Genomic DNA, 17055 nt, shown 5'->3' with positions numbered 1-17055 from the left:
TTGTTTTTAAAAAAGGGGGTTTTTTTATTGGGGGGGGGGGGGGGTGCTCATCTTTGTCATCCATGATTAGTTTGCTTCCCTGGCTACTGTGTCTTGCTGCTAGTGGGAAGCCCACTAATCAATATAAATAAATATCATTGCATTTACTTAGTTGACATTATTTATTTAGCTCTTTTACTTAGTTGACATTATTTATTTAGCTCGTCTACATTAAATTAGTTGAGCTAACATAATTAGTTGTCAACTAATAAAACTAGTAAAGCTGATAAAAACATACCTCAGGTCAACAATGAACCAAGAGAGGCTGTCAGCAGCTGGCACTAATTTCAATTTAACGGAACATACGAAGGTCTTTGGATATGGAGGTCATAGTGACAGCATTTGCTGTAGCTAAGGCTCGCACCATTTTTAAGGTGACAGTCCATTACTGTAAATATGAAGATTGTACTGTATCTTCAAGATTGTATTGTACAGTATTGTATCTTCTGCCATAAAGATGAAGATTGATATTTTGTTAAAGAATAAGCAATTTGTTTAAAAAAATAAAGAATTTATGTTCTATTATACAGTATGTGTCTTAACTACTTTTTGTATGTTGTATAAATATATATCTAGGTAACGAAGACATATTAAAGTCGGCATGAAACGGAAGTTGCAATTGTCTTTTCTTCTCTACCGTGACGTATATACGAGTGAAATGGCATCTGAAATGAGAGGGCGGGACTTGATTTCATCCTTCGGGAATTGATTGGATCGTTGGAAGCAGGGGCGTTGCTAACAAAATGGAGGCAGATCTGAATGCCAGTTTGCAGTTAGTGGTGGGCGATTTCTCTCCACTGGATTCACAGCCGACACCCAAGCATGAATAAATGTTTTATTTATTAAGGATGACGACGACAATCAACGGCATTTTTCAGTTTTCGGATACAGCCATCAGCTTCAGTCGTTTACCCCTCACGTCACTAGCTGCGCCCTTGCTCCATAGCTCGTGACCGGAAGAGAAGATGAGTTGTTTTGAGGGGGAGGGGAGGTTAACGTTTTTGATTAAAGATTAGGAGGGCACATGAATTTAAAAAAAAGAATGAAGTGCACGGATAAATTATTTATAATAAACACTACAGTATTCCATTAAAAAATAAGAGTTTTCCATTTTGATTTCATGGTGACTTTAAAAAAATAATCTTTTAGAAGGGCCTCATCTATTCATTTTAACACTTCATCTTGGTTCGCCTCTGATTATTATAGCCTGTTTTTTAGAGTGTTTCCTGTGGTTGGGTGAGAAAAAAAACAATAATAATCATAATAAATATAAAAAATGTATACACAAAGATGCAATTTAAATATATATACATAAAAGATATAGTAGGCTATATAACGGAATAAATATATAATTTATCTTTTAATAAGCACCTTGTAGTATCATGACCTTGCCTTGAGCATGGCTGGTAATGAACTAAATTTGTCACCGTTCTCGTCAACCTGTTGCTTTTTTAAAGGCACAGCTATATCTCAACATATCTAAAAATGTCTTAATTACCTAGCACAACAGTTCAGTCATTGTTTATCTGATCAAATTTGATAAAAAAAATCACCTTTTCAAAATGGAAAAGGCGCCCATTTCGTGGAATGATCCCCGTGTAGTTTACATGTGTCACCAGGAGAGGGCGCAGGCCATATTTCATCCACACACACACACAAAATCTCTCTCTCTCTCTCTTTCTCTCTCTCTCCTCCAGCGGAGCTCTTGCCAACCGCCCCCTCTCTCCCTCTCCACGCTTCTTTCGCGACGCTGAGCCACAAAGCGGACTGTCGGCGCACGGCAGTGGCACCTCTCCGCTTCAGGGTGAAGATGTTCGGCAGTCTGTGTGCCCGTAAGCTGGCTCGCCGATCGCGGTCAGCGTTAATAGCCGCGCTGACAGTGCTGCTGGTCCAAACGCTCATCGTGTGGAACTTCAGCAGTCTGGACACGGGAGAAGACGGAAAAGACAACGGCAGAGAGAAGAGGGACCGAATCGGCATCAACAAAGCCTACAGCGAGTACCCGAAGAGCGGCTTCCAGAGGAGGCATCAGCAGCCGCCGCTGGGGAAAGCGTCCGTTCGACACAAACAGCAACCGGTAAGGCGGAATTTCCCCGTTCATCGCGCTCCATTCATTCCTTACGGCGCGCCGTCATAGCGGGCCCGTTCTCGCTCGGAACTGATGCCTGATCCCCAGACCCAGCGTTTCGGGGTGTTTCTGCGTGTTTCTGCGCTCACGAACGCAGGCAGGATGTTTTGTTTGTGATGTGCTCAAATGTATTCGCTCCTGTTGTCATGACTACATTCCGCGGCTGAGAAGGATGTGACAGTCGCGCGCGGCGCGGAAGATGCCGTTTTGTTGGATACTTTAGCATCTCGTGTGACGGATCGCTGTCCGTTAAAACTCACGTTAAGTCGTTGCCATTGTAATCGTGTATACCGGCGGAATAGGCAGCTCAGCTCTTACCCGTTGCTTTCAGATGATGTTGATGTCATGTTGGTGATATGCGCTGAGAATGAGCTCTTCATGACCTTTATAAAGAGTGAAAAGATGCATGATCAATAATCTATGGATATCGTGTAAATGCGTCTGTTTTCTTATTAAATGCGCTGCGTTTATTGCATAATAAAAACTATAAAGATGTTTCGTCAAGTAAATTAAAATGCGTTTTATGTGGTAACACCAGATATTTAAGTCAAATATTGACTGACTGTGTCATTCTACGGAAACGTCCTCTTGCTGTTCAACATGTCTTAAAATGTATTTCATTTTTTAAACTTAGGTTACAATATTGCTTAACCCCTATTCATTTACATTTGCGACAGCTCAGTTTATTTTATTTATTTTTCTGTACATTTAAGTATTATTTTTTAATCTGTCGTAAAAATGTAGTTCATAATATGTTATTATTATATAATAGAGTCAATGAGTATAAAAACCTTTATATATCAAATAAGACTCTTTTGATTTAACAAGATTTGAGCAGATTTTCCAAACAGACTCTACCTGGCCTGTGTTGACTCACAGAGAGCAAAATAGATAGGGGAGTGACTATTCCCTTTTTGTACTGCACTTTGTGTAACTGTCGACTGCTCTTTAATACCACAGTCACAACTCTGCCGGCTCAAATTGTCTGCTTTTCAGCCTTTTTGATTAAAGAGATGTGAGACACAGATGACCTCTCACCTCTCATGGGCCTTCTTAAACATGGCATTAACCCAAGCCCACACGCAATCTGCGGCCAGCGGAAACACAGCAGAGTTGAAGAAAAATAGAATCTTCTGTTTCGCGCATCTTCATGTTTTGACTCATTTGACTTGATTAACATATTTGACAAAATCGGCGCAGAAAAGTCAGCAGACTTCAGCATGTTATTTGGTTATCCAGTTCTGGATTTCTTGTTTGGTTTCTTGTGCTTATTCCTCCCTAAATCTGAAACTGGAAGTTCCATTGCTTGTGGAAATGGGGATGTTGACTATACATAATGGGAAGTAAATTAAACCTCAGAAAAATTTGTGATTTTCTGTAAATGGCAATATTGGCTCAGAAAGAATTTTTTTTTTTTTGAGTCCATTTTAGTTGCAACTTTTTGGGGATATTTTACTTTTGTGAATAAGTACTTTTGTACCTTCTAAGCAAAGAATTTCCAAGCCCAAATGTAAAATCAGTTATTAAAGCCTGGGCTGAAATTAAACTTTAAATGGATGTGCAAAATTAGATATTTTCAATATCAACTAGTCGGTGGGTTGGTTCAATGACTAATTGGTCTTGAGGAAAGCCTGAATAATTAGGTTGCATTTGCATTAACTTGACCCAGAAAAATAACATTGTTTTATAAACAAATAAAATAGTTTTTAAAATATTAAATGTATATATAATATATAATAATAATATTTTATATAATAATATATTATATAATGCAGGTTTATACATAATGTATAAGAAAAAATGTAATATAAATTATATATTATTAATATTCTAATTATTATTTTTATTTTATATATATATAAAATGTATATAGAATATAGGCCTATTATATAGAATAGATAATGCAGTAAGAAAAATATAATTAATTTAATTAATTTATAAGAAAACTATTATTACTATATATATATATATATATATAAATTTGTACATTTTAATTTGTATTTCAAGTTTTATGTAGATTCCTCACTAGCACCCTTATTCACAAAGCTTGTAGGTGTATATCGGGGTTTATGTGAATATACGGTATATATATATTTATGTGTGTGTGTTTTTTTTTGTTTAAATTAAAAAATTCCCAATGACACAATGTCCGGTTAAAATAACACAAAATAGCCAAATCCAGTTTTTTTTTTTATTCAAGTACATTCCCTGCTGAGGATGTCAGAGTTGTTTTAACTTACACATTTTTTTGCCATTTACTGAATTTTAACAGCATTCATGGATAATTCCAAATATTCAAAATCACAAAATATTCAAAATATCCAAATCATTTTGACAGAAAAAAATAAATAAACAATCCAAGTGACATTAATAGCAAAAATAGTACAAATTACATGATCTACATAGTAATGATATAGCATAATTACTTTTATCAGTAACAATAATAAAGCAATTTTCTTAATAATCATTAATAAATAGAACTGACCAGTTGCACCAGACTGATGCTTATCAGTCATATTTTGTTAATAATGTAACATTTTGTGACCTAATTTGAAATTTTTTAATGACATAAATTAATGCCGAGGCCCCCTTTATTCAAGACAAAATTTAGAGACCCCCTCATTTACAGTAGGTGCCCCCTGCATGTTTCCTCTGGTTCTTCTCCTGTAATGATGACAAAGTTTCTTGTTTTCAAAAAAAAATTTATTCACAGAAACTAGCATCATAAGGATTCTTAGTGTGCCATAGAAACAATGAACAGTGCAGTTCATAATTACAGTACATACATTTCAAGAACTGTTTTCTTCAATTAAAAAAAAACAGTTGAGTGGACAGTTTTTTTTTCTAAATTAAAAAATATATGTATCTGTTTACAAGTTATGCATTTAATATCTTGCGGCCCTTGGAAGTTTGCTGAGGCCCCCTATTGTGCCCTGGCCCCTAGTTGAGAACCACTGTGTTAGACCATGAATATCACACCTTACACATTAACTAGCTACTTTTTGAGTTAGAGAGTTGTTGGGTAACCTGTTTTTTGGCATTTTTAATTTTTAATTATTGAAAAGATACATTCAATACTGGCCATAACAAGACAATATCAAATGTACATGCACAAATCAGGATAACATGCCAAAATAGTCCATGACAGAAATGTTACAACTCAGTCAGTCAGTATAGTAGATCATGCTAATTTGTTTGTTATACAACCTCTACACAGTCCATCATGTTACCACACAAAACACCAACATTTTCCCCCTTTTGTTCGCCCAGCTGTGTCATTCCCAGTCACGCAACTAATTTTCTTAGCAGAAACCCTGTAGTGGATAAATTGTCTTTCTCTTAGTCTTTTCCTGTTTTTGAGTTGTTCCATCCTCTCCTGGCCGTGCAGTGCTGACTCACACTCCGTCAGTATGCCTGAGTGCTTATAGGCATATCTCTCTGTCTCTGTTGCCTCTCTCTCTGCATCTCCTTCTCTCTCTCTCTCTCTCTCTCTCTCTCAACATTCGATCCAGGCTGGTCGTTGTTTTGCTTCATCATCAGAAGTTGCCCCAGGGTGCTCGTTTGCCCCAGCTTCAGTTGAACAGCTGCTCTGTTAGCATTTCCTCTTCTAGGCCTGGGCGATAAAACGGTATCGATATTTATCGACGGTACACCCTCTTCGATAACGATAGAAAAAATGTTCGATATAGCGCACGATATATAGGCACGTGCTATGAGTGACGCAGACCGCACACACAAACACGAACACATGCTGAATTGAGTGCTGTGACTGCCTGTGAAGAGGAGATTGTGATCAAAAAAATTAACATTAGTCGAATTTAAAATAAACATTTGCATTTGAATGCAAAAATAGTACAATCAAATGGTAGGTGTGCGTCTGGGAGCGTCATCAGTGGAGCACGAGATGCGGTGATGATGATGTAAGTGACGTTGTTGCATTTTAATGTTTTATAAGTCTAGCCCACACGACGAGCAGTTTCTGCATTATTCGTTTAAAATATTAGAGAAATATAGTAGCTCAATGCGTAGAAGATCTTGATTAGGTTAAAACCAAAACCAAGCCATTCACACAGAACACATATTCAGCGCATTTTTAGACGGACAAATATGACTGCTGCACTCGAGTCTCACACAAGAGATGTAGCCATGCAAAGTTAAAACAGTTTAAACTTTTAGAAAACACGTCACGAATTTGTGGAGGTTTATTTCTTTTCGCTGCATCTCTTATGTTTTTAAATGCAATCTGCGTGATGGGCGATTCGGCTCTTTGTACTAAGCAATGCATAAATACATGATGCTGTTTTGTTCAGAATTGTTTATGCAATTTACAAAATTATGTTTGATTTATATGGGTTAATTTAGACGTAATGCACATTTTTTTAAATAGGCAGTTATTTCCTTTGCGTTGGCAAATGCTCTTTATTATTTTGCTCATTGTGCCCTCCTGTGGCTTCGGGAGACAAGCCAAAAGTTGCTTTCAGACCTATTTAATCTGCATATAAAACATTAGAAATTAGATATTTGTTTAATTTTTATTTTGTGTTTGACTGTTAAAACAAAAAAAAATGTGTTGTTTGTCTCAATAAATTGGGTTAATGTAAAAATGCAGTGGTTAGATTTAAAAGTTTTTTTCTATTGCTCTTTGTTTTAAAAAAGGTTATAAAAAATGTCAATAATTATCGATACCGAGCGATATGAAACATTATATCATTGATACATTTTTTAGCTATATCGCCCAGCCCTATCCTCCTCTCCATTAGCTCTTAAACAGAGAGGGAAGTATATCTCAGACCTTGTAAAGATTGATGACGGTGAATCCGGAAAGTTGAGCCAGGTTGTTTTTGCATGGCGAAGTCAAATCAATGGTTTTTCATAAGGGTACCTTTGTTCCAGAAGAGCAGAGAAGACCAAATAGAGCACTTTCATCTCTCTCTGACTGTTACATAATGAACCGAGCCAACACCTATTGATTTGTTTCTCTGGGTTAAGCTGATGGTTATCAGAAACAATTCCATGATGTGCTCTCTTAATGAGCGGGCTCGATCCCATTGCCAATAACTTCATCTAGTAAAAAGAAAGCAAGCGCTCGGGCCGATTTTATAGTTTACACCGAGCACCATGATAAAGACTTTCTTTTCCTGGCGCAGCCACCGTCGTGAAAATGCTTTCAAGCGGCTGAATGTCTATTGTGTTAGGGTAGAATATTTTGCTAGCAGTGCTTTATGTCCTTTGTAAACATGTCCATAAAAAGTGAGCTAATTGTTATGTAAGCTTGACAGCACAATAGTGGCCTGTCAGATATTGGAGAAACAGCAAATTGGTGCACCGTAATGCTACCATTAACATAACTGTGGTCGGTCGCTATTCATACTTGGCTAAGTATGCTGCTACAGGCCCTTAATTCCATCTCACCCCTGTCATTGTTGGCGTCTATTATTTTATCACTCATTATGTGGAAATAGAAGGGGGCGGGGCTTAAGGATGCTCAGTGAGTAGTGGGCGGGGTAAAGGAGTGACGTTTGTGTATTGACTTTTTTTTTTTTACGTGTGTGGTCATGTTTCAATGAATTCTAAGCAGAATATTAGGGATGAACTGATATTAAAATTATTTCTGAAGCCAATAATTAGTTTCATGCCATGGCTGAAATAAAATGTTATGTCTAAATTAATAATTATTAAAAAAAAACTTTAATCACTCATTCTTCAAATGAATTTAGGCATCACAACATTATAATGTACAGTATAAAATAGAGTTGTACAATTGATTGAATTTCTTATCGCGATTACAATTACAGATGCCACAATTGTGTAACCGTTCAAAGTGGCGATTTAAGTCCAAAGTCCACTTATGTTGTTAAGCGTGCTTTAAATGTGTTTGTTTTTTCTACAGGTTATCTTAAGGGTTTTTCCATTGTTTTAGTTTTAATATAACATTATAATACCATGAATATTTTTACTTTATTTATTTAAAGTAGAAACCAGTCCCATGTATAGTTGACATTTGAGGCTTAATACTATAGAAAAACAGTAAAAGTTTTTCAGTTAGTGTTTTCAGCTTCTTTGTTTTCATATAAAAAAAAAATAAACATCATTCCGTGTAAATTGTGATAATCTTAATTAATAATTAATTAATAATTACAATTTCAAGGGAATAATCAACAATTATGATTTTTGTCTTAATCGTGTAGCCCTAGTATAAAATATGAATATTCATGTGGAGATGTACTAAATTATTATAAATAATTCTTGTGTACTTGTAAAGACTGTAAATATAAAGGAGATACGGCCATGCACACTATGCATATACAAAATCGACTGATACTAATAGATTTTTTTTAATCAATATGTAAAATAGGCCGAGAACCAATATTGTACTGATATATTACATATCTCTATAATACATACACACATAAATACTGCTTAAATATACAGCAATACAAACACATCAGTAAATGCACTTATGTTGTATGTGTTACAGTTCAATATTTCAGTGTTAAATTGATGATTGAAGAAGACAGCGGTTGAGCAAGCGAGCGGTTGACGCTGCAGATGAAGAGAGGGGTTGTGTATTCATGTGAATGCATTCAGTGTGAGTGGTGGAAAGTGTTGGTCGGGGTGTGTGACTGAGTGTTGAGGTGTGTCAGTGTGACTGTGTAACTGTGTGTTGGTCACATGAATGAGGCTTGTGTTACAGTTCAGTCAGTTACGGCCGAAGAAAAATAAACTCTGGCGTTCACCGACTGCTTTACAACCACCATCCAGACAGGTAGTGCACCCCCCAACACTACCCCTCTCTCTCTCTCTCTCTCTCTCTCTCTCTCTCTCTCTCTCTTCCTGTCTCTCGCCCTGTCTATGTGCTTTATTGGCATGACAAATAATTGTACATTGGTATGGCCAAAGCATTTGCAGCTTAGCAGCATATAGGGAAAATATTGCAAAAACAAATATATTACATTTTGATGTATCAACATTTCATGATGGATCATTCTTAATTCATCTTATTTTACTGATTTATTATAATCTAGTTTTTGTCGTTTTCATTGCTCACATTTTGTTTACACTGAAGTACTATGAATTGTATTGAACAGTTTGAAAGGTTCTGTATGACTAAAGTTTGATTTATTAATTAAAAACAACATTTTCCCACAATTTATCATGTAAAACTGTAATTTAATAACACTCTATAATATATAAAATCTCAAAGTTTTTCATTATGTACATTATAATGCCATGATGCCTAAATTCTTTTTTTGATTGATTTTAGTTTTTAGTTTTTTATGGTTTTATGGTATACAAAATATTATAGAAAAATAATATCGGCCATTTATCAGTATCACCTATAACATAAATATAATTATTGCCTGTTCTGTCTTTTCTTTTTCTTTTTCTTTTTTACAATTCTATTCAGCTTTATTTTCAGCAATGTATAGGTTTGTTGTGGAGATCGAATTCAAGTTTACCATGATCATGTTTTCTTTGAGTAAATATCTGAGTTTCATCAATGTGCTTAAATAAGACAATATTCAGTGAAATTACTCTGTCTGAATATCTCTCTCTCTCTTTGTCTGTCTGTATTCAGTCTCTTTTAATCTGTCTCTATTTCCCCCACACCACCACACCCCCTCAGTAGCACTCCCACACGTCCAACTATATTCTCACACATGGCATTCAAAGATATGCCATACACACACACTCAACTAGAGTAGATCAGCTGTAGTCAAACAGGTTGAAGGGTCTCAGTACACAAGGTCTCCAAGTTTGTTATGTCTGTCCATCTCTCTCTCTCTCTTCCTGTCTCCTCTCTGAATAGGTCTCACAGTCTGTTTCTATCCGCTGTGTATATTGTGTCCTCTGCATTCCTGCGCTAAACGTGGGCCAAACCGGCTCGTCCGTGTATCCATCTCCAGCGAGCAGCCACCATAATCCACCCAGCATCATATAATCACGCTACTCTACAACAACCTCATTACACACGGCCTAATATCAGCCGCAGATTTTAGCAGATGCTATATCAAATACTTCAAATCCATAATCCCAAGAGTAGACAAAAATCCCATTGGTAAGCATCTTAAACTAGTTTTTGTGTTTGTTTGTTTTTGTCTTATGCAGATAGCGAGAGGCATCCTGGGAATAAGGCCTGGTGTTGTTTTATGCTTGAGTGTGAAATTCAGAGAATTTAAATCACTCCGTGAATTTTCAAGGCCTCGTTTGCGGTCGTCTTCTGTTTTGAGAGACCTCTCATATTTCATTTTTGTTTTGTAAACTCCTTCGACACCAAAGCTGATGATCTTCTTGTCATTTCTGTATGTGATGGAGAATCATCTGTGGATGTCTGTGAATGTCGGCAATGAATTTAACGTGGTAAACGAGGAGAATATTGTCTTATTATATTATAATCACAAATAGCTTTGTCTACAATCCAACGGGCGCTCCCAAATCGCCACCTATTTTCGAGCCACAAATGCCATTTCACCCATTCCATTATACAATATGCATCCCGCAATGGAGACCTAATTAAAGTGCGCTGGAAGGGCATAATTCTAGGCAATGCCTGCTGGGGCTTGTGAATCATGTCGGCTGCATGTGAACAAGACGCAGGCTCTTTCACAGCCCTGATCACATGACTCTTCCACTCTCTTTTTTTAGTGGCAAGCGAGCGAATGCGAGTATATCACACGCTGGTGTGAATTCCCACTGAGCCTCTGAATGTCCTTTAATCTGCAGGCTAGGTTATGCTAATAAACTCCCTCTGCAACCCATGGTTAAATTCCCCCGACTAATCCCGGCAGGACAGAGCACAGACTAACCACCTGTGAATCCCTCTAAACAGCTGGTCTGTGCATTTCTGATCGCTGTTTGCACAAGCAGGGGGTGCAAATGCAAAGGTTGCGATTAATTTCTGACAGGAATCTGGAGACCTCCAAACCCACTGTTGAAGATACAGTCACAGGCCAACCAGAGAAGAGTCTCGAGCTTCCAAGCTCAGTCTCTAGCAGTGATTAAGTGCAGGCTCAATGTTCAAGGAGAAAACTGCAATTTGTGTATTTTCTCCTTTTTAAAAAAAAAATCTCTTAATCCAGCGTCTACTCAAATCCCTGGCGTAATCCTCAGCAATCCCAGAGGGTTTGAGAATACTTTGTGTTTTGCTAGAGTGTCTTTATTAACTCTTTGTCTGCCCAGACCACTGATACTAGAGCTTTTAATACGAGTGGTATATGATTTGTTTGTTTGCAGATCGTCCTATGCATATTTCATACAAACCTATAAAGCAGCTTTCTCAGTCTGGCAAGTTATAATCTGATTGAAGTTAGTGATGCACAGTATATGCATAATACAATGTATCATTGGTTATTATCTGAATTTAAGAGTTTTGGTCCATACTGGATATTTAATTGAGCTAATTTCCTCTGTTTTTACATTTCGATTTCCTTTGCTGTCATCTACCACTCAATACCAAGTTAATTTCAACACTGATAAATAATAATAATAAAGTTTGGGGTCAGCAAAATTTTTTAAAATAATACTTTTATTCAGCAAGGATGCATTAAATTGATCAAAAGTGACAGTAAAGACATTTGTAATGTTATGTTACAAAAGATTTCTATTCCAAGTCAATGTTGTTCTTTTGAACTTTCTATTCATTTATGGATTTGAAAATTCAGCTTTGCCATCACAGGAATAAATTACATTTTAGAATATATTCAAATAGTAAACAGTTACTTTAAACTGTAATAATATTTGACAATATTACAGTTTTTACTGTATTTTTGATCAAATAAATGCAGCCTTGTTGAGCATAAGACTTCTTTCAAAAACAAACAAACAAAAAAAAATTATAAAAATAACGACCCCAAATTTTAAACTAATTGCAGAATGAATATCCATTTTTTATGCTGTACATCAGCGGTTCCCAAAGTAGGGGTCGGGACCCCCCAGGGGGTCACGAAACCACGAGGAGGGGTCGCAAGATGATTTCCAGAAATCAAATAATTTTTTTAAAGATTAGAAATAGCATATTTTACTCATAAATAAAAAATTATAAGTTGAATTAAAAACAAGTTTTGTACTCCAGCATGTTGCCCACCCAACTAATTAGGTCAAATTAATGTTGAAATCTAAGTAATGAGTAAATTACTATAAAATAATCTTGTTGTTAGACTGTTGTGTTCCTTTGTGTTGTCATTATGCTATAAGTACATGTGCGAAACGTTTGTATACTTTAACCACCGACCTCAGAGGAAAGTGGGGGTCCCGAGGTACTGGTACTGTTATTTTGGGGGTCGTGGGCTGAAAAGTTTGGGAACCCCTGCTGTACATTACAATATTGTGATGCCTAAATTCACAATTTAAAGCGACTGATTTTAGAGTTTAATTTTAATTAATTTAGACACCTTATCCTTTCTAAGTGGGCGATTCTTACAGAAAATGTGGACCAGACCTTTTGCCATTTAGTTGAAGTTCTGGCTGCGAGTATAACGTGGTTGGTAGCTTGGTCTTGCATTGGTCTTTTGATTTGAGTGTGATTCGGTGGACAGGTGAAACATCTGATTATGAATCAGCCTCCCACATGGTCTGCGCTTCTTTGCTTTAAGCTGTGGAAAAAGAATCGCTTAATGTCAAGTGTCTGGTGTACGGGGACGGACCAGTCACTGAAGCACAGCTCTCAGTTCGACTTTTTCACTTTGGGGTGCCCTTTTAGAAACTTCAGAGAAGAGAAATGGGGACCATTTAAGGTCAGATTCACAACCTGAAAAGGTTGAATAGCTGAATGAAAAGAATACTAATGAAAAGAGGTAATTGTCTCATTCTGACTTTGCTTGTTCCCTCTTCTTCTCCGTAGTTGAGAGTGGATGGATGGGGCCACTGATCTGAGGTGTCAGTTTATGGTCAATTACAATTTTAAGCTAGATCTTTAGTTTTGTTCACCAGTTAGTCTATTAGACTACTGGGCAAAGAGTCTAAATTGAGATCTGGCTCTGGTCCCTCCATCAGTGAAAGTCTATAGGACCTTTTTTTTTTTTGCAAGATTTATCGTCCATTAAATAAAAATCTTTTGTTTAATTGCTTTGAACAATTACATTTTTAGTTTCAGTACATTTTTATAGTTTCTCAGGTTTTAATTTTAGTTTTAATTTTTTGTTATTTCTGTAATTTTCTGTAGTTTTGGTTTTCTGTTATTTTTATTATTTTTATTTTTTTTATTATAATAAATATAATATATTGCTTTATTTGTATTTCAAGTATAGTTTTTTGTAATTTTAGTACTTCAACTTGTGTTTTATTTTTTTTAGTTGTTTTAATTAACAACACTGCTTACTAGGGCTGTGCAAAAAATCGAATGCGATTTTCATGCGCATTTCGTCAGTAAAGCCGGTTCTGTGATTAGTAGTAAATCTCCAGCACGTGCTTTCAGATGGAGCGGCATTTACTACACAGAGCCGTAGTTCACTGACAAGCTACACAAAATCGCAGGCCGATCATTCATTGCCAATTTTGAACGCGATTTTGAAAGCCCCCCGGCTTTACTGACGAGATGCGCATGAAAATCGCATTCGATTTTTTGCACAGCCCTACTGCTTACATTACATTATCCCTGGGAATCAAACCCAAGACCTTGATGTTCTCAGCATTATGCTGTACTGTTTAAGCTTCAGAAACATCAAGGTAATAAAATGTGGTAGCTTGGAGAATATGCTATCGTTTTGTCCATCGAGTTGTGGAAATTTCATGCAGTATAAGTGCTTCATACCGCCCAGTCCTTGTAATAGCACAAACACCACCAAGAACATTATGCACATGCTGATCCGCCTGTACACTGATGCCTTTGAGTGAGTGCAAGAGCCTCCCAGATGATCTTGAGCTCGCTGAAAAGATCCAATTGAGACACACCACTGAGTAATGGTTACTGAAAGGCTGCCAAAGCACTGGCTCTAAGAGTCGAGCTTTGCTTCTGTAATCCACCCTTGAGCCAATAGGAGGAGGCAAATAAATGACCGTAATTATCCTGAAAGCTGTTATTTGCATATCTTTGCATCCTTTTTCTCTGACATTAGTTTTGCCATTTAAGTTTCTATTTAAGTTGATTTAGTGTAAGTGTTGGTTACAGCCTCCATGACATTAAGGCAGCGCTGTTCATAAAAGACATCGCAGAGTGTGTAAGTCTTGCTGCTAATCTACCTCAGCCCGCTGTTAATGCTCTTCAACACCGAGGCGACGTGGAAGGATTGTGCCAGCCTGCCACTGTGCCCGCAGTCGGCTGCCTGACTGTGTCAGATCGGCCTGCGAAACATTTTAGGGCAGTTTATGGAGGTATTAAAATACTTCCCCTCCAAACCAGCATAGTTAGTGCAATTAAAGTCTATGGCTGCCTCAAAGTTCTCTAATCATTCTTTTCCCCCTAGTGTGCTCTCTCTCTCTCTCTCTCTTACATTCTAATCCTGTCTCTGCCTATATCGCTCATCCATTTTCTCTCTCTCACTCTGTAATGGGAAGGATTTAGTCATCTGATGAATAGCATTGCACTGGCTAACTGATCCCATAGGGTCTGAAGGGATGCTGATTCTGGCCAAGAGAAAAGGCCACAGCCCTAGAGATCATCTGATGATGGCGGTCACACACTCCTCCAGCTGCACCACTTCAGGGCTCTTCTGCTCAAGAGAGAGAGGCTACTTCTCTTTTACGGGTCCTCTGTTTTGCCCTTTGGGCTTCGATGTCATCAAGTAATGTGAAACCCTCATTGCACACTTTTTGCCACTTTGCTAAAAGCAATTAGGTTTGCGTCTGTGGAATTTAAACAATTTTATCTCATGGTGCAGGGTTTTTCATTTAATGCATGTTCATATGATGATCCCATGCAAGTGGGGTTGTAACAAAACAGCAGTTTTTTTTCTAGAATATTACAGTCATTTTCAGTTCAGTTTCAATTCAAATTAATCTATCCAGAGTTTTTATGGCACATATAGATAGATAATGAACAAAATGCATTTTGCAATTGCATTTGTCTTTTTAATGCAAAAAATGCAAATCTACATTTAATTTTGTGAATAATTGTATATATTTTAGGAAGTGGGTTTATAATAGTTTTTTTTTGTTTGTCTGTTTTTTTTACAAAATAGCATTTTTCTACAATATTACAAAAGTTTTGTAGCATATAAAGTAGGTCTACACAGCTAATAAATCGTTCTTTAATCTTCTCTTAAAATGCAAAATGCATTTTAACAGTAAGAAATACAAATGCAGATCTACATGTTATTGTATGAATCATTTTTTATATTTTAGGAAATATGTTATTAACATTTGTTTTTTACAAAACAGCATTGTTTTCTAGAGTATATAGACATTTTAATTCAAATGTATTTAATTTATTCACATTTATTTTAAAGCATATAAATTAGACCAATAGAACTAGTGAGCAATATGATTACAAAGTCCTATTTCTGCTACTGTTCTGTATTATCATTTCCCCAGTAGGAATGACCCGATGGTACTAAACCATTAACATATTTTTTTATATGCCATCCAATCATACCATGGTACTGCCATGGCGCATGTCCACCTTGCTGCTTTTTAGTACTTTGTTTGCAAGGACAAATCCCTCACACCAGCAGGGAAGTGCATTGTAGGATTGCATCTGTAGTCACAGTGTCAGACTCATCCATAAACCCTAGTGTTATTTTATTCCCTTTCTCCCTCAAGCACAGTGATGTACAATGCAACCACATTCAGCACATAGCCCTGACCACAGCCACATACTGTAAAGGAAATCAATACTTCATAACAGCTCCCAGGCAGGCAGGGAATCCTGTATCTGTGTCTACAACTTGTAGGGAGAGACAGAGAAGTTCAGGTGTAACAGGATCAATGGTAGGAACCATCACACACACACATACATACAGATAAGTCTCCTGATATGATGCTGGCCTGACGCTGGCCAGTGTTAGGGGGGAAGTAGACTGGCAGCATGTGGAAGAGCTGTCAGAAGAGCTCAGGAAAAGCCTGATATGAGGGCCAAAGGGGTCGGCTCAGCCCCAAACATATTATTGTCTGTAATAAAGCACCAAACATAATTTCTCTATCTCAAAATCAGCCTTTTCTGTAGCTATCATCCTAAAATAAGGTTAATTTTTTCAGTTTGTGGAGTTAATAAAGCAAGCATAGCAAGGAAGTAGGTCAGGGTGCTTTGCAGTGACTATTCGGTATAGTGAGGTAGATTTGCGCTACATCTGTGTACAAATGATCAGTTCTGCAAACTGCATCTTGTGGCAGGCCATGATCAAGGACTGATGATCGTCTCTATCTTTATGTGCTGGAAAAGAAAGCTGTATGTGCTTTCAAGTTCAGAAGCTTGATAAACACTGAAGTTGTTGTGCAGAGGTGTCATCGTTTGAAGTCCCGTGATCATGTTCCGTAGCTAGTTATTAAAAGACGGTTTGAACTAGTTACATTCCCCATCCATCATGAATGTTTGTCAGGAGTATAAATGGGTTTATCTTAGTGTTTGTGGGTGTATAGTGGAAAGTAACTAAGTGACTTTAAATTACAGACCATACAGAGAGTGGAAACACGATGGAAGCTTAACTAAGTGCTTGTTCTTGGTTATTGTGAATGTTTGATTGTGCATGTTTTTCCAAATAGCAACGTTTTGTTTTCAATCTTTGATCCATCCGTAATAACTTACTCTCCCTTTGAAATGTGGGTAATTGGATAATGTTAACCGATGAGCAAATATAGAGATGGGAACTATTTTACCAAACTCCCATTTGGTCTGGCTTTATTATATTATGTAATGGACACTTTTCATAATTCAGACAATTGCAATGAATTGTTGTACTTCCAAATTTTCCGCCACTGTTTCACTCTGATTATGGAAGAAAATGTGTTTCAAACAC

General features: G+C 36.9%; 1 protein-coding gene across 1 annotated transcript in view; it reads left to right on the top strand.

Annotated features, from left to right (window-relative positions):
• Nucleotides 1–1788: 1788 nt before the first annotated feature.
• LOC107590574 (xylosyltransferase 1-like) overlaps nt 1789–17055 on the top strand; it is a 66618-nt gene continuing 51351 nt past the window's right edge. The window contains exon 1 of the mRNA XM_016279403.1: nt 1789–2116. Coding sequence (XP_016134889.1) covers nt 1850–2116 — 267 coding nt within the window. The 5' untranslated portion in view covers nt 1789–1849. The remainder of the gene's footprint in view (nt 2117–17055) is intronic.

The sequence above is a fragment of the Sinocyclocheilus grahami genome, unplaced genomic scaffold (genome assembly GCF_001515645.1).
Source record: "Sinocyclocheilus grahami isolate Dianchi unplaced genomic scaffold, SAMN03320097.WGS_v1.1 scaffold130.1, whole genome shotgun sequence".
NCBI classification, from domain to species: Eukaryota; Metazoa; Chordata; class Actinopteri; order Cypriniformes; family Cyprinidae; genus Sinocyclocheilus; species Sinocyclocheilus grahami.
The sequence above is the reverse complement of the archived record's forward strand: the minus strand, read 5'-3'. Positions and strand labels throughout refer to the sequence as shown.